The following is an 18,917-nucleotide window of genomic DNA, read 5'->3' as shown; positions in this document are numbered from 1 at the left end:
AAAGGGCTCAGAGGAATCAGATCATATACAAAGGACTTTTCTCCTCTGTTTGGAAGCTCATGCTCTACCCTGAAATTTTAGTGAATATCTGAACCACAGCTTCTCAAACATTAATGTGCTTGTTAAAATTCAGGTCAGATTCTCACTCAGTAGGTCTGGGGTGGGACTAAGAGTCTCTAACCATCTTCCAAGTGATACTGATGCTACTGGCCTATGGATCACTTTGAGTAATGAAGGTCTTAAGTATCATATGGAAATGATATAACAGCAACTATTTATTACCACGTACCAGTTCCTGAGCCAGTTAACCTATATTAACTTACTTAAGTCCTCAAGACCCAGGGGAGTAGGTGCTACTTATCTCCATTTTTCAGATGAGGAAACAAAAACAAAGAAGGCAAGTTGCTGTATCATACAGCCAGTAATAAGTGTACCTTGGGTTCTAATTTAGGCACTTCTAGCTCCAAAGCCTACAGGAAGCTAACTCCAATGGTGTACAGATGACCTAGGGAGGGGCTGTGGCGGGAGACCAGCAAGGGCACTGCAGTGAGCGATGATGAGGTCCAAGCCAGGGCAGGGGCTGTGGACAGAATTTGGTGGTAGACTGGGTATGGGTATAAGAGAGGGATCAGTCTAGAGGAGACTTCAGCTGTCTGGCTGCACAGCTGGAGAGACGAAGGTACCAGCTATTTGCTGAGTTAGGAAACATGAACAGTCAGTTTCAGGGGGATGGTGAGTTCAGTTTTAGAAATGGTCAATATGAAGTACCTTTTGGTCAGCTGTGTGAGATATGAGGAAGTAAATGGACCTAAGCATCTAGAATTCAGGAGATGATCTGGTTGTGGACAAATTTTGGAGGTTGGCATATACGAAGCCATAAGTGACTGAGGTCCTCTAGAAAGCACAATCACTATCCTGGGCCAAAGTCAACACAGCAGTAATCAGAAGATAGGGCTCAGGAATCCAAGTCTCTGGCTGCAGTGCAGGCTGGAGCTGAGGAGCAGGCAGAGCATATGACTATGGGCTGCCGGGAATTCAATGAAATGCTTCCTGCCCTCAATCAGCAGAAATAAGGACAATGCTACAGAGAAAGACCAGACCAATAAAGGTTGGGAAATATTTATTTTCATTAAACAAGGTCATAAATAACAAAGAAACAAATTAGGTCCCCGGCTCTGGACCGTGCAGCAGGACAGGGATAGGAAGTTGTTGAGTGGAATGGTGGAGGGGCCTATGTATCATCTAGACAGTCACAGAAAGATGGGCTTCAGGAGACTGCTCCTCCTGCCCTTAGAAATGACGTGCCAGGGCAGCAGGGGGAGGCCGCAGTGTTATGATGAGGCAGCTGGAAGGGGACAAGGATTGGGGATCCCAGGCTATACTGTTTCTTTGAAGAGTGACAAGGAAACCACAAATGGCAAAGAGAAGCTGTGGGTCTAGAAGAGGCAAATGGGCACTTTGCACACCTCCAGGGACCAAGGATGAAAATGGTTAAATTGGAATATTAAAAACAATCCCACAGGCTGTGGCTTTGTGCACGGGCTGTAATTAACCTGGGTCACTCTGTGGTAGGTGAGGGCTCAGGAGGGCCCTGGAGCAGCCTGGCCTCAGTCCAGGGCAGGTGCCCAGACATGTGGGAGTGGGAGAGTGGGCCCTTCTCAGATGAGAGGCCATGTGCTTGGACTGGCTGGACTTGATCTTCAGGCTGTGGTGATGCTATCCGCTACCCCTTCCTATACCTAAGGATGGGATCCTGGCCTCCCCAGGTCTCCCAAGCCTGAAAGAGTAAGACTGGGATAAAAAGGTACCTGACCGGTGTTTTATTTGCAAGAGAAAATAAGGACCAACCTGTGCATGGTCCATCCCATGAGGTAGGGCAGGACCATGCTAACAACAATCTCAAAGAATGGAGGTCCCTGAGCCTGGGGAAACATTTAGACCCAGGTGCATCACCTGATACTAGGAATAGAGGCCCAGTGGCAGCTCTAATGGCAGCTTCACCCTAGGCAAGGCAGGGAGAGACAGGGGCTACCCCTGTACAGGAAATGGGTAGGGGCTAGGGAGCTCTGGGCTGGGGAGACCAGTGCTGGTCAAGGGCCCTGGAAAACAATGCTTTTGCAGCAGGAATACATGAAAGGGTTTGTATATCAGGGGATGCCCATTCTACAGGAAGCCGGTGTCACATGGCCGGGCAGGATGGTAAGGAGGAGACAGCGGCATCACAGTGACCTCTGGCGCGATGTATTTATAACAGAGCTCGATGCTGAGGGAGGGATGGATAGCAGGTCACTAACAGCCAGGAAACATGCTGTCAAGAGTGGGAAGAGAAGGGGAAACAAAATGTCAATGGTGCTGAGGTTGAGAAACCCTGCTCTAGGTCTCTACAAGGCCTCCATGGCCTGCCGGGCTTTCTTTACAGCAGGGCAGGAGAAGGCAGAGAACTTCTCTAAGAGCCTGGATAAGCACAGATTCCCACTGAAGCCTCCACGTATAAGGGGCACTCCAAGAAGAAGTGCACATCCCAGTGGGCAGTGGGGTAGGCACAATTACATCTCAACCTTAGTAACTACCCACCGGACCAGAACACGCAGAAACAATCAACTATGGCTTTGTAGAAACACAGATGCTGGGCTCTCTGTTGAGGAGAGGAAGCGAGGCATGGTGACCCAAACCAGGCTGGGGTAAGGCAGAGACGTTTACAACCTTGTAAATATCTGTCTGTTAGAGGAGGCCAGCATTGCTAGGGTCCTTAAGCTCTTCCTTACCACTGGAATCCACCGATGGGCTCTGCAAACCTATGCCGGATCAGGAAAGTGGCAACAGCTTCAGCTACCTAGGAAAGGGGGAGATATTCCAGGTCCCATGAAGGTTAGTGATGAGGCTCAACCCTGGAGATCCTGTGGACTTCCGTTGGAAGGTTCAGCTCTGTGGTAGACTGATGAATCCCATAGGTCTGAGGAGCTTGAAGTCAAAAGGACCTGGCTCTTGGGAGGACTGGGAGACTCCTTTCTACTATCTTTAACAGGAATGGTTCTAGAGAGGTCAAGAGGAGTGATGAGAAGGGCTCATCTCCTTAGACTTATAAAGCACCTTTTTCCTACAGGAGGTGCCCATATTAATTCTTAGTTGTGCTTGTAGTTCAGGGAACAGTTTCTATCCCAATCATCCCCTTCTACCATCTGGTTTTTCGGGGGAAATGGGGAAGTAGAGCTTAGAATCTTAATCACAGGACCCTGGGATAAAATAATCAAAGTGCCAGCAGCTCCTCAGTCTATATAGAGAAAGCCAAGCCCATAGCCAGGGAAAGGTTTGGGGTCCTTGAGGAACTGCATCTACACAGGCCCCACATGGCTTCAGGCAATGCAGGCCAAGACTCAGAAGTCCATCCCATCTTTTGTGAGAACCAAGGTTACTCTTACAGTTGGTCTTTTTACTGACCTCAAGCATCAGACTCACCTTATCTGGGGCATCTTCATGGACTGCATGGCCACACTGAGGTAGGACCTGCATCTGAAACTTCCCTGGATGGAAAACAAACAAAGGCAACCTCAGAAACTAAAACAACCCTCTCCTTACCACCTCTGCACTCCCACAGGTTACTACAGAAGCCCAGGTCTTTCCCATTTCTACCACCACCCCTCAATATTCTGGACTCAGTAACTGGGCTTTGATGAAGATGGTAATACTTAAAATAGTAATCTTGGGGAAACCATTTTCCGTTCACTGTTTTCTCTGGTTACTATCTAGTATGTACTTACTATGGGCCAGGCAAATAGGACGAATTCTGTTCTCAGGGGATTTAGAATCCAGTGGAGGAGTAAAATACAAAAGCAACAAAAGCTGAGTCACCTCTCCCTTCTGTTTCCTAAAGTACTACTGTGAATGCATTTGGATCAAACATAAAGCAACAACAACTTGTGACCCTCTTGTTCTGTAAGCTTATATTTTCCATGCCGCTGGAGCTTGTCTCTCCAGGAGCATGTCATTTCCCCAAGAATAGGGGCTGGTATTATTACTTGCTCTATATTCCTAATAGGGCGCAATTTAGTAAGTCCTGGATGAATGAATGTATGAACGAATGACCAGACCCAAAACTTAACAACTCCAACCTCTCCCTGGTCTTTTTACTAAATCAGGCTCTGATGACTAGGGATGTATTTTTCATTCCTCTTTGGAAGAGTGCATAGAAGGCATCAGGGAGAAGTCACACATATGAATAACACTGTGTCAGGTACACATAAAATAACATGATCATGAGCAATCCTCACAATTATTCTAGGAGGTGCGAATATTGCCAAATCCTCCTTTCCTATTTTATAGATGAGGAACCTTAGGCTCAGACAACCCGAATTATTCATTCAAGTTGCACCATGAATAAGTAGTGAGTTTCTAGGATTCTGTAACTAATTCAACTGATTTGAACACAGTGCAGGAAAGGCTGTATAAATCTATGCAGTCTTAACAATTTTCCTTGTTTTAGGGGATATCGCGCATCCTAACCCTTTATTCTCTATACTCACGGGATGCTTTGAAAGAAAAGGTGGTCTTAGTGTAACCCACACTGGGGAAACAGGACAGCATCTAATGAGGAATTGTGAGTGCTTTCTGGATATAATGATAGGTATCATTTCTCAGACTCTTAGTTCTCCTACATTTTCTCATTTAAACCTCACATAACCATATCGAGGTATATCGTTATCTCCATTTTATAGATGAAGAAACTCAGGATTAAATAAGTCAGCAATTCACTCAGGTCACAAAACCAGAACAGTGATTCAAACCCAGACTGTCTAATTCCAAAGTTGGTGATGAACATTGGTCCTGAATGCTATTCTAGTCCAGGTCAACTGCTTTTAGATAGTAACAGGGCCCATGTCTGATTCGTCTCTATCTGCCCAGCGTCAAGCACAGGTCTTGCATAGAAAGGGTGCTGATGAAAGTTTGCTTAAATTGAAGTTAAGAGTGTATGTCTAATCCTAGCATTACAAATATCAGTGCCATAAAAATCACACAGTCCCAGCACATGGTCCTGCCCCAGGCCTCAGGACACTACGTAGTCAGAGGAAGGTAAGGGTATGAGGGTCTGGGGCCAGAGTTTTAGAAGTCCGTCAAAAGCCTGTGAACAAGTATTATGAGGGATTACAGCTCCTCTCTCTGTGGAAAGCTCATGGATAGCTAAAGGAACAGGCTGAGGGGCCCATGAAACATCCAAATAGAGATGTCCAGCAGGCAGTCTGATACCTGGGGCAGGTCTAGAGCTCAGGAAAGAGGTGTGAGTTGGACATTTAGCTTTGGGAGTCATCAGGGTATAAGTGGAAGCCATGAGACTGCCCAGGGAATAGTAAGAAGAGAAGAAGGAAGGTCAAGGACAGAACCTGATTAAGCCTGAAACTTTGGTCTTAGAGTTGACACCTTCTTCTTGCCATTACCAGAAGTTGCCAATGCCTACTGACTCTACCTTTACCAAGTCTTTTGCCCATACTACACCAAAAGCATCCACAAAATTGGTCCCACTGACTCCACTATCATCTGCCAACACAGCTCTGCACCTTTGCACAGTATTCAATATGCCATTTTCTTACTCATACCTCACGATCACTGTGAGACAGCCATCAATTTTCTCATTTTTCAGATTAAGAAAACTAGCTTAGGCAGACAGAGTAACTTGCCTAAATAAAAAAATTAGTAGGAAAGTATTAGTATTCAGAGCCCTTGCTTTTACCACCTCACCATGCTCTTTTCTAAACAGAATTTATACTTTTTTGTATATGGATTATCTTGGGCCTTTCCCTAAGAAATCTATAATAATAAAAATAGTCGGCAGAATTCAGAATATATACTTTCAGAATATTATATACCTAGAGAGTACTCAAAATGAGAAGTAACAACTGCAAACATCTGTTAATAATCCGAACATGGAATGTATGAAGTATGAATCTAGGAAAGCTGGAAATTGTCAAAAATGAAATGGAACACATAAACATCGATATCCTATGCATCGTTGTTGTTAGGTGCTGTCGAGTTGGTTCTGACTCATAGCGACCCTATGCACAACAGAACGAAACACTGCCCGGTCCTGCGCCATCCTTACAATCATTGTTATGCTTGAGCTCATTGTTGCAGACACTGTGTCAATCCACCTCGTTGAGGGTCTTCCTCTTTTCCGCTGACCCTGTACTCTGCCAAGCATGATGTCCTTCTCCAGGGACTCATCCCCCCTGATAACATGTCCAAAGTATGTAAGATGCAATATCGCCATCCTTCCTTCTAAGGAGCATTCTGGCTGCCTGCACTTCTTCCAAGACAGATTTGTTTGTTCTTTTGGCAGTCCATGGTATATTCAATATTTTTCGCCAACGCCACAATTCAAAGGCGTCAACTCTTCTTTGGTCTTCCTTATTCATTGTCCAGCTTTCACGTGCATATGATGTGATTGAAAATACCATGGCTAGGGTCAGGTGCAACTTAGTCTTCAGGGTGACATCTTTGCTCTTCAACACTTTGAAGAGGTCCTTTGCAGATTTGCCCGATGCAATGCGTCGACTCTGCTTTGAGGAGGCAGCTCTTCCCCAGTCATCTTTTGAGTGCCTTCCAACCTGGGGGGCTCATCTTCCAGTACTATATCAGACAATGTTCCACTGCTATTCATAAGGTTTTCACTGGCTAATGCTTTTCAGAAGTAGACTGCCGGGTCCTTCTTCCTAGTCTGTCTTAGTCTGGAAGCTCAGCTGAAATCTGTCCTCCGTGGGTGACCCTGCTGGTATCTGAATACCGGTGGCATAGCTTCCAGCATCACAGCAACACACAAGCCCCCACAGTACGACAAACTGACAGACATGTTCCTACACATTAGTGAGCTGAAATGGACTGGTATTGGCCATTTTGAATATGACAATCATATGGTCTACCATGTTGGGAATGACAACTTGGAAGAGGAATGGCATTGCATTAATTGTCAAAAAGAACATTTCAAGATCTATCCTGAAGTACAATGCTGTCAGTGATAGGATAATATCCATATGTCTACAAGGAAGACCAGTTAATAGGAATACTATTCAAATTTACGCACCAACCAGTAAGGCCAAAGATGAAGAAACTGGAGACTTTTACCAGCTTCTACAGTCTGAAATTGATTGAATATGCAATCAGGATGCACTGATAATTACTCGTGAGTGGAATGTGACAGCTGGAAACGAAGAAGGATAGGTAGTTGGAAGATATGGCCCTAGTGACAGAAACGATGCTGGAGATCACGTGATAGAATTTTGCAAGACCAATGATTTCTTCATTGCAAATACCTTTTTTCACCAACATAAACGGTGACTATATACACATGGACCTCGCCAGATGGAATACACAGGAATCAGATCGACTATATCTGTGGAAAGAGACGATGGAAAAGCTCAATATCATCAGTGGACCTCGCCAGATGGAATACACAGGAATCAGATCGACTATATCTGTGGAAAGAGACGATGGAAAAGCTCAATATCATCAGTCAGAACATGGCCAGGGGCCGAGTGTGGAACAGATGAATAATTGCTCATATGTGAGTTCAAAGTGAAGCTGAAGAAAATTAGAACAAGTCCATGAGAGCCAAAGTAAAACCCTGAGTATATCCCACCTGAATTTAGAGGCCATCTCAAGAATAGGTTTGATTCATTGAACACTAATGACCGAAGACCAGACGAGTTGTGGAATGACATTAAGGACATCATATATGAAGAAAGCAAAAGGACATTAAAAAGACAGGAAAGAAAAAAAAGGCCAGAATGGAGGTTGGAAGAGACTCTGAAACTCGCTCTTGAACATCGAGCAGCTAAAGCAAAACGAAGAAATGATGAAGTAAAAGAGCTAAACAGAAGGGCGGCCCAAGTAGACAAACTAAAGTATTATAATGATATGTGCAAAGAGCTGGAGCCAGAAGACCAGAAGGGAAGAACACACTCAGCATTTTTCAAGCTGAAAGAACTGAAGAAAAAATTCAATCCTTGAGTTGCAATAGTGAAAGATTCTATGGGGAAAATATTAAACGATGCAGGAAGCAGCAAGAGAAGATGGAAGGAATACACAGAGTCATTATACCAAAAAGAATTAGTCGACCGTCAACCATTTCAAGAAGTGGCATATGATCAGGAACCGATGGTACAGAATGAAGAAGTCCAAGCTGCTCTGAAGGCATTGGTAAAAAACAAGACTCCAGGAGTTTATGGAATACCAGTTGAGATGTTTCAACAAACAGATCCAGTGCTGAAATGCTCACTCATCTATGCCAAGAAATTTGGAAGAGAGCTACCTGGCCAACCGACTGGAAGAGATCCATATTTATGCCTATTCCCAAGAAAGGTGATCCAGCCAAATGCAGAAATTATCAAACAATATGATTAATATCACAAGCAAGTAAAACTTTACTGAGGATCATTCAAAAGCCACTGCAGCTGTATATCGACAGGGAGCTGCCAGAAATTCAGGCCAGATTCAGAAGACGACGTGGAACCAGGGATATCACTGGTGATGTCAGATGGATCCTGGCTGAAAGCAGAGAATACCAGAAGGATGTTTACTTGTGTCTTATTGACTATACTTAGGCATTCAACTGTGTGGATCATAACAAATTATGGATAACGCTGAGAAGAATGGGAATTCCAGAATGCTTAATTGTGCTCATGCGGGACCTGTACATAAATCAAGAGACAGTTGTTCAGACAGAACAAAGGGATACTGCGTGGTTTAAAGTTAGGAAAGGTGTGCATCTGGGTTGTATCCTTTCACCGTACTTATACAATCTGTATGCTGAGCAAATAATCTGAGAAGCTGGAGTATATGAAGAACAGAGCACCAAGATTGGAGGAAGACTCATTAACAACCTGAGATATGCAGATGACACACCTTGCTTGCTGAAGATGAAAGAGGACTTGAAGCACTTACTGATGAAGATCAAAGACTACAACCTTCAGTATGGATTACCCCTCATAAAGAAAACAAAACCCTCACAACTTGACCAATAAGCAACATCATGATAAACAGAGAAAAGATTGTAGTTGTCATGGATTTCATTTTACTTGGATCCACAATCAACAGCCATGGAAGCAGCAGTCAAGAAATTAAAAGTTGCACTGCACTGGGCAAATCTGCTGCAAAGAACCTCTTTAAAGTACGGAAAAGCAAGGATGTCACCTTGAAGACTAAGGTGCACCTGACCCAAGCCATGGTATTTTCAATCGCATCATATGCATGTGAAAGCTGGACAATGAATATGGAAGACCAAAGAAGAACTGATGTCTTTGAATTGTGGTGTTGGTGAAAACTGAATATACCGTGGACTGCCAAAAGAACAAACAAATTTGTCTTGGAAGAAGTACAACCAGAATGCTCCTTAGAAGGAAGGATAGCGAGACTGTGTCTTACATACTTTGGACATGTTGTCAGGAGGGATCAGTGCCTGGAGAAGCACATCATGCTTGGTAAAGTACAAGGTCAGCAGAAAAGAGGGAGACCCTCAATGAGATAGACTGAAACAGTGGCTGCAACAATGGGCTCAGGATCAGGCAGTATTTCATTCCGTTGTACATAGGGTTACTATAAGTCGGAACTGACTAGATGGCACCTAACAACAATAACAACATAGAGTACTTTCTAGTTTTTAATTCCTTTTTCAAACACAGTGCTTCATTTTAACCCTTACAACTCAGATGAAGGTAATATTATAACTTCCATTTTTAGATTAAAAAAAAAGAAATCGAAGTTCACCAAAGAGAAATGACTTGCTCATAATCAAACAGTGGTCAGTAGTAAAGGTAGATGTCAAATTTGGGTCCAACTCAAAAGCTTTCTTTCCACATATCGGAACATTAATTTCCATATGACCCTTCACTTTTCTCTGCCTTCAGAGGCTGACAAGCGCCCAGAGACATCACTTCTGGATAACTTACCTTGCATTTGGCCAATGGTCAGATCTTTATCCAGCCTATCAACACCTAGAACACAAAAGAACACAAGAGAGTCCTTAAGTAGCTTACTAGAAAAGGCTCTGTGAAAAAGGGTTTGTTGTTTAGGTAGTAAGTACAAATTGTTACAAACTGTACATGTGATGCCACTGTCAATTCATATTGATGCCAAGCCTAATTCCCAGAGGGTGTATCCTCACCAGATGAAGTCTCCCAGGCTGAAGTTCCCCTATACTCACTCTGCTCATTTAAACTGGCTTAAAAAAACAGGGTTTTACTTGTTAGATTCTCACTGCACTCAGGGCATGCTTTTACCACTATATCTAGCTCTAGGAGAAGAACTTGGGCTTGAGCAGGTATAGAGGCCAAGCCAGAATTAGCCATCCCAGGGGGGTGGTTACGCTGAGTTAGGGTTAAGAATTTGGTGTAGGAAAGAAAAATGGCACATATGAGTAAGGATGGTACTCCACTATGGTAGAACCAAACTCATTTGGTGAGGAGTTTTAACAAGGACATTTCCAGGTGACAATATACCCACACCATATATACACTTACCGGCCAAGAGCAGCAATTTAGGAATAGGACAACTGAGAAACAGATTGGATAAGCCTCGAAACCAGCCATCCCAGTATTTTTCTGTTTTTGCCAGTTCAATTCTCCAGGTGTATGGATGGTCCTTCTTGGTCTGGAGGAGTAAGAACAAGTTGAATCTCCAAAGACAAACCCTGGAGTAACAGGATAAAAACTAGGTGTCCTGGGAAAAGGAACGGGAAGGAAACTAGCACTTCTTAAGAGTTTACTGTGTCCCAGACATTTTAATACAAATTTAATCCTTATAATAGCCTTGTGAGATAGGTTATTGTAGTAATTACCATTTCTAGATACTTAGATGTTTACTTTTTACTTCTATTAGCTTCAGTGAACTTAGAAAACTTTAAGATCGCAAGGTTATAAATGGTAAAGCCACAACTGTGCTTTTCTTTACCCAGTTGGTAAAAAGGATATATCATCAAAAGGATAATTACAAAGAACACAGTGCAGTATGAAAAAGAAATGCTTATGATATAATATTAAATTAAAAAAGTGAAGTACAAAATGAAATCTAAGTTAGGATTGCTACTGGAAAAATGTGGTATGCTTATGGGAAAGACCTGGAAGGGAAAAGTGAAAATAGGTTTATTTATTGGTAGTACATTTTTCTCTTATATTTTGATTTATGATAATGATGTAATGTTCCTGCATAGTAATTTTAAAAAGAAAATCTGACACAAATATGAAAAATGTCTACATCTGCTAAATCTTGATAGTTGGTAAGTGGACAGGCACAGAGTACCATCAATATTAGTTGAACAAATACAAGATTCTCTGTACTTTTCTGCTTAATTGAAACATTTGAAATAATATAATTGAGATAAATAACTGGGATACTATATCAATCAAAATATGATAATTTATAAGTTGACACAACACAGCAACATTTTGTGTTAAAGAACTGGATGCAGTATCAGGAAACTTGGATCTTCTAGTCATGTCTTTGCTACTGACTTGCTCAGATTCCTTGCTTCTCTGGGCCTTGGTTTCCCATCAGTAAAAGGAGGCATAAAGGTACCTTATGGCTTTCATGCTCTCATTAGACAACTCCCTCCACATTCTTCTAATGATTATCTTCCAGACATACCACCCTTTAAAGTGAACTCTAACTCCCTTTTCAACCTGGAACCTTAGCCTGTCCTATTACCCTGCAACACCTTCTATTTATGAGCTATTTTTAACAGATCAGCTCCACTGTCCGAGACAGGGCATTATCTTACTAATCCCTTCCATGTGTACGCTGGACTTCACATGCAGGCGACAAACTCAAGGTAAGAGAACTTCCAAAGTTAATAATACTTTGTTAGTAAATAAATAACTTCATTTCAAGCCCTAAAATTTGCAAAAGCAAAAGAATTCTAGATAGAATTAGAGTTGCTCCTGTATTTAGGGTACTGAAAATAAATCCTTTCTCTGCAGAGTGGCTAGGGCTAATAAGGGAACACGCACTAACACTGAATGATTTTATAGTACAGCCATTTATCCACTCAGACAGGAAGAGAGAGACTGTAATGCTAGCAAACAGGAAACGTCAATGAAGGCCACCAGTGTGGACTGATCTGTGCTGACAGCATTGTCTGGCAATTACTGCAAAGTTGGATCATAGAGTGAGTTTAAGTTTAGATACTTTCCTCTGACAAATGGTAATAAAACAGACTGATACAATGAGATTTAGTTGTTGAGTGGGAGAAGCAGAAAGCTGGCTATCAGTCTTCCTGGGATGTTCAGCTGGACAGGATGCAGTTTTCCACCCAAGGGTATCAGCCAGGGGCTTCTCATTATCTCCCAATGCCTCACTTGAAAAGTGTTTAAAAACATAGGCTTTGTGTCAGTCAGATCTGACTGAATGCAACTTATAGTTCCATCACTACCTGTGGGTTTCCTGGAAAAGCTATTTCAAGTCTCAGTTTTCTTAGCTTTAAATAGAGTGCCTTTGCTCTCTAAAAAATCTAATGGTGGATGAAAAGAACAATGTCACCTCCCCTTCTCTACCCACACAAACTTGGAACCATTTCCTACCCCATCCTTCCAAGAATGCAGGCCTTCACCCACCTCCATGTCATCTTCCTTTTTCCTCTTGTTTACTGATTCACTTCCTTCCTCATCTTCTTCTTCTTCCTCTATGATTCCTTCCACTATAGATTTTGAACCTTCTGGACTTGTAATTCCTTCACACCTAGGTTTTTAAAAAATGCTATCACACATCTCTCTTCTATATACAAATTATCTCAAAAGATACTGATACTTATGGCCTTGTGTAATGAGATATTAGCTAAAACTTTACAATGCTCTTGGGAGAAGGAGGATGGGAAAATGTGCATTTTGAAGTGTGCAAAAGTAGACCAGGGCTGTGGAAGATCATGGCCAATGCATGACTACATTCCAAGGGCTGGTTTCTAGATCATTCACGAATACTGATCCATAGGAAGGAAGTAAACATTTCCTTTGGCATGGTGACAAGGGTTTTATTGACATTATATTATATAATGCTCACATTAATCCTATTAAATAGCCCTAAGAAGTTAAGAAAATTGCCCAGAGTCACCTAGCATGTGAATGGATGAGGCTGGGGTGCAAATCTAGGCCCAACTAACTCCAAAATATGGTGCTTTTCTGCTATGCCCAGCTTACAGTAGAAGAAAATTCAAAGAGAATAGTTTAAGACACTCCTACTTTTTAATTAGCTGATAGAAAATTAGCAACCATAGCCAGCTGAGCCTTAGAGATTAGGACATGTAATCCAATCAAGTATTGTCTCCCCCCCCAAAAACTATACCTGTTTATTATTATGTAATAAAGTAGAAAATTATATAAACAATTGGTACCATAATTTCTTTTAGAAAAAACTCTGGAAAAATACACTGGCAAGTGCTAGAGGTAAAAATTCCAAGGGTCTGGGAGCAGCTAACACCAAGGCTTACTCTGCATGATAGAGAGAGAGAGGTATTTGTTATATTGCCCTTGAGAGGGAGGGAGATAAGGGAGGAAAGGAAATAGAACAAGATAAAATAATAATAAAAAAAAAGTCTGGATTGAACTGACAAATGTGTTATATTTTTGCAAAACAAATAAATAACAAAGGCATATGGGCAGACAGGCTGGGATAAACTAAAGGATTTGCAATCCTTCACAGAGGTGGATTTTTAAGAATGATAACTTCTTCTCCGTCTCCTCTACCAAACCTTCAGTAAAGTGCATGTTCACAAATGTTTTATTAAATGAAGACCTGAAGTGTCAAGTTTCAAATCTAAGCCAAGTGCTTTGGACTTCCACAGCCCACGAATTGGGAGGTTCCAGGCAATTTCACCTAGATCATGAAGGGCAGGAAGGTTCCTAGCTGTTACCTATGTGACAATTAAACACACATACACTCACACAGATTGGTTATAATCGATAATTCCCTCACCGGTTTCAGCCTCTAGCCAGCCTAAGGGAAGCAAAATAAGACCTACTGTTTGACTTGGCCAACCATTGAGACACGGGCAGACTCCAGATTTCGAATCTGGCCACTCTTCACACTAGAAGGAGAAAAAAAGAAAGGATGTAGGAGGTTATTCAGCACCCATCTTATTACATCACAGAGCCAAATGAATAATTCTGTGGGTTCTGTGGGACCTACTAAAAAATGATCTGCTTCTGAGTTGTGGTTACCAACCTTGCTTCCTATGGAGATTACCACTACTCCCACCTGGCTATGGTGGCTATAAGCCAGGTAGTGAAAATGAACTGAAGACACTGTAGCTATTTCAATTCTGCAAATATATACCAAGAGGACACTATGTGCCAGGCCTGTGCTCAAGAAGCACATAAACTCAATTGGGGAGGGAAATGGGGAAGGGGGAGACAAACAGATAATTTTAATATAATAATGCAAGTATTTAAAGGAAGCATGTTATTCTGAATAAGAAGGTTAGAGAAGGCTTCCCAAAGGTTCTGTCTAAACTGAGGACTGAAGATGAGAAGTTAACTGAAAGATAAAAGAGGGTGGTCAGAGCATTCTGGGCAGAGGGCACATTGTGTATAAAGGCAATGTGGTGTGAAAAAGTGAGCAGGATAGTGATTTTAAAGGACAGAATACAAGGAAGAGTAGGAGAGAGCAAATAGGGATGTGACAGGATAGGGTAGGTAGGCAGGGGCTAGGTCCTAGAGGGCCTTGCATGCTGTACCATATAGCTTAGACTCTTAGTCTTTTCACACTAGTCCACCTAAGTACACCGAAGGGCAAAGCAGAATAACTGCATACCCCAGGTAGAACTGTAAACGCCAAGTGAAAGATTTTTTAAGCTTAAAAAGTCATGCAAAATCTTAAAGCTCCTCCTAACCACTTACATATGGCCTTGTTTCTTATTTAACGCTAAGCAGAAGCAATGAGTACTACTATATCCTCTTTCTACCAAGTGACTTTACTAATCTGACAGCATTTGTAACCACATACTCTGCCTTGATTTTCTGGCAGTTCCCTGTCGATATATTGCTGCAGCCATTTTTGAATGATCTTCAGCAAAATTTTGCTTGCGTGTGATATTAATGATATTGTTCTATAATTTCCACAGTCGGCTGGATCGCCTTTCTTGGGAATAGGCATAAATATGGATCTCTTCCAGTCAGCTGGCCAGGAAGTGTCTTCCATATTTCTTGGCATAGACGAGTGAGCACCTCCAGCGCTGCATCTGTTTATTGAAACATCTCAATTGATATTCCATCAATTCCTGGAGCCTTGTTTTTCGCCAATGCCTTCAGAGCAGCTTGCAGCAGTATATCGACAGGGAACTGCCAGAAATTCAGACCGGTTTCAGAAGAGGACGTGGAACCAGGGATGTCATTGCTGATATCAGATGGATCCTGGCTGAAAGCAGAGATTACCAGAAGGATGTTTACCTGTGTTTTATTGACTATGCAAAGGCATTTGACTGTGTGGATCATAATAAATTATGGATAATATTGCAAAGAATGGGAATTCCAGAACACTTAATTGTGCTCATGAGGTACCTTTACATAGATCAAGAGGCAGTTGTTCCCACAGAACAAGGGATACTGACTGGTTTAAAGTCAGGAAAGGTGTGTGTCATGATTGTATTCTTTCACCATACCTATTCAATCTGTATGCTGAGCAAAAAATACGAGAAGCTGGACTATATGAACAAGGATGGTGCATCAGGATTGGAGGAAGACTCATCAACAACCTGCAATATGCAGATGATACAACCTTTCTTGTTGAAAGTGAAGAGGACTTGAAGCACTTACTAATGAAGATCAAAGACCACAGCCTTCAGTGTGCATTGCACCTCAACGTAAAGAAAACAAAAATCCTCACAACTGGACCAATGAGCAACATCATGATGGACGGAGAGAAGATTGAAGTTGTCAAGGATTTCATTTTACTTGGGTCCACAATCAACGGCCATGGAAGCAGCAGCCAAGAAATCAAAAGACGCATTGCATTGGGTAAATCTGCTGCAAAGGACCTTTTTAAAGTGTTAAAGAGCAAAGATGTCACCTTGAAGACTAAGGTGCGCCTGACCCAAGCCATGGTATTTTGAATTGCATCATATGCATGTGAAAGCTGGACAATGCATAAGGAAGACTGAAGAACTGACGCCTTTGAATTGTGGTGTTGGCGAGGAATATTGAATATACCATGGACTGCGAAAAGAACGAACAAATCTCAGAAGTACAGCCAGAATGCTCCTTAGAGGCAAGGATGGCGAGACTGCGTCTTACATACTTTGGACATGTTGTCGGAAGGGATCAGTCCCTGGAGAAGGACATCATGCTTGGCAGAGTACAGGGTGGGCGGAAAAGAGGAAGACTCTCAATGAGGTGGATTGACACAGTGGCTGCAACAATGAGCTCAAGCATAACAACGATTGTAAGGATGGCTCAGGACCGGACGGTGTTTTGTTCTGTTGTGCACAGGGTCGCTATGAGTCGGAACCGACTCGACGACAAAACAACTCTGCCTTGATGCCTACTGAATATATGAAATATCTCTATTCCTGTTCAAGGCCAGCCTTGGGCACTGGCTCCTATCCCTTCTTGCTTATGAAAGGATCTTGTTTCCCTCAGTTGGCCCATCTCTCTCCTGTGTCACCAATTTTATTCTCTCTTCATTGGCTATCATAAACATACTGTACTATCTAGACTTTAAAAATGTTCTCAACCCCACATTCACTACAGCTATGACCCCATTTCTCTACTCTCCTATACAACAAAACTTCTTAAATGAGTTATCTCACTTCCCTTTCTCTACTTTGTCACCTCCCATTCTTTCCCCAACCTGTATCAATCAGTTTTTGTTTCCCAATTATTTTCTGAAGATGTTTTTGTCAAGGTCACCAAGACCTCCATTCCAATGGTCCTTTCTTGGTCCTCATCTTGATCTCTCAGCAGCATTTCACCTAGTTGCTTTCTCCCTCTTTCTGGAAAGACTTGTTGTACTCTCCTGGTTTTCCTTCTACCTCATCAACTGTGACTTTCAGTGCCCTTTTTTGCATCTTTCCCTTCTTCCCAAGCTCTAAATGTTATGGAGTATCCCAAGGCAGTCTTCTCTATCTACATCCAATCCCATGGTTTTAAATATCATCCGGGTGATGATGATTCTCCAGTCTATCTCTAGCTCAGTATCTTCTACTATATACAACTGCCTTTTTCACTCAGATGTATAATAAGCATTTCAGCTTATCCAAACAAAACTCCTGATTCCCCCACCCCTCACCTGCTCCCAAATCTACCTCTGTCTCTATCATTCATCCAGCTTCTTGAACTAAAAACCTAGGAGTCATCCTTGACTTCTCTTTTTCTCTCTTCCAATATCCAATCCATAAGCAAGTCCTGTCAGTTCTCTTTCAAAACATATTCCAAATTTGACCGTATCACTTCCTCTGTTGTCATCCTAGTCTATGCTCATCATCATGTTGTTGTTGTTAGGTGCTGTTGAGTTAGTTCTGACTCATAGTGACCCTATATACAACAGAACAAAACACTGCCTCCCATCTGGAAGATGAAGAGAACAAAGCAGGAATCCACTTCATTTTAAACCTTTACTGTATTTCAACACTTTTTTTTTTTTTAACTCTGGAACAGTCAAAATGGCCATGAGTCATAAACTTAATTTAGATATCCAGCCAGTATGTAACAAAATTACCAACCACACCTCATAGCATTCTTTCAGATTCTCAGGCTCAGAAAATGAGCTCTGAAGATCACAGAATGTGGGACATCTTAACATTAAACAAATAAAACCCTTATCATCTCTTACATCTGGCAATGGAATCAAAACTCTTTCTAAGAGAATGTTAACCATGATCCCCAGGGGCAGATTGGGTGCCTGACTCTTTCCTGTATCCCCTGTTCTTCTGTCACTGTATTATGTTTAAATGTTTGTAAACATTTGTATCCCCACTTTTTTGAAGATCAGAATCGGGCCTGATTCATCCCCACTTCTTAAATCAGGCACTGACATATTTTACATACTTAAAAGTTTATTGAATAAATTAAAAAATGATGATTTGGAACAATTTCCTCACTGGTTGTTACTGGAGACGCAGGCAGGGTGCCTAAAGTACATGCCAAGCTGACAGCAGCTGCATCCTTAATGCCGCAGCTACCCATCAGAGAGAGAGATTTGGTGCCTCTGAGAGAACATGAATTTTCTGTCTTGGTTGTAAACAAGGGGTGGTAGAAGCAACTTCACCAAACACAAACATCATTTCGGCAAGCCACATTCTGGCATGAGAGACCCTCTGTCCTAGGAAACTCCCTAGGATATATTTACCAGGCTCTAAATTTCTACTTGATGTATCTGATTTAGTCAACAGATACACTCTGCCTGCTAGGGCAGCCAGCACTGTGCTGTACACTGTGCAAAACAGGGCTTTGAACAGATTAGTTCCCAACCCCTGCTGAGAGTTTGCATTTCCACCCCAGATATACTGAATCAGAATCTACATTTTAATAAGATCCCCAGGTGATTCTTATGTATAACTTTCTGGGAACTTGTTAGAAATGCAAATTCTCAGTGGGGTTCAAAGTTCTGGTGCAAAAGAAAGTGAGAACAACTCCTGCCCTTAAGATGCAGAAATGGCATTAATGAAAATAAGATGAGCATATCCCTCAAGGGAGAACTGGAAGACTTAAGGGGTAAACAGTACAGTATAATACAGATTTAAAGGTCTTTTGAATTTTACTGAGCATCTGGGGGAGTTAAAGAAGGGGTTCTAGAGAAGGAATTGGAGATGGATTTTGAAGACAGGATGGTGAGGATACTTTATTTCAAGACTGATCCCCTTGCAAGAAAGGATAGTTTTACTATCTCTGAATCTTCAACCTTCAGTACAAAGTAAGTGTTTAATAAAAGTTTATTCAAATTATTGACTAATG

General features: G+C 42.0%; 1 protein-coding gene across 2 annotated transcripts in view; it reads right to left on the bottom strand.

The window, feature by feature from the left end:
• Positions 1–1,084: 1,084 nt before the first annotated feature.
• Positions 1,085–18,917, bottom strand: part of PPME1 (protein phosphatase methylesterase 1) — a 68,928-nt gene continuing 51,095 nt past the window's right edge. The window contains exons 6-12 of one of the 2 annotated variants that reach the window (XM_064288685.1): positions 13,991–14,056; positions 12,591–12,714; positions 10,503–10,632; positions 9,933–9,977; positions 3,457–3,521; positions 2,766–2,833; positions 1,085–2,308 (exon numbers count right to left, since the gene is read on the bottom strand). In XM_064288685.1, coding sequence (XP_064144755.1) covers positions 2,290–2,308; positions 2,766–2,833; positions 3,457–3,521; positions 9,933–9,977; positions 10,503–10,632; positions 12,591–12,714; positions 13,991–14,056 — 517 coding nt within the window. In that variant the 3' untranslated portion in view covers positions 1,085–2,289. The remainder of the gene's footprint in view (positions 2,309–2,765; positions 2,834–3,456; positions 3,522–9,932; positions 9,978–10,502; positions 10,633–12,590; positions 12,715–13,990; positions 14,057–18,917) is intronic. The other variant, XM_010599586.2, reaches the window with a different exon arrangement.

The sequence above is a fragment of the Loxodonta africana genome, chromosome 7, assembly GCF_030014295.1.
Source record: "Loxodonta africana isolate mLoxAfr1 chromosome 7, mLoxAfr1.hap2, whole genome shotgun sequence".
Classification (NCBI taxonomy): Eukaryota; Metazoa; Chordata; class Mammalia; order Proboscidea; family Elephantidae; genus Loxodonta; species Loxodonta africana.
The sequence above is the reverse complement of the archived record's forward strand: the minus strand, read 5'-3'. Positions and strand labels throughout refer to the sequence as shown.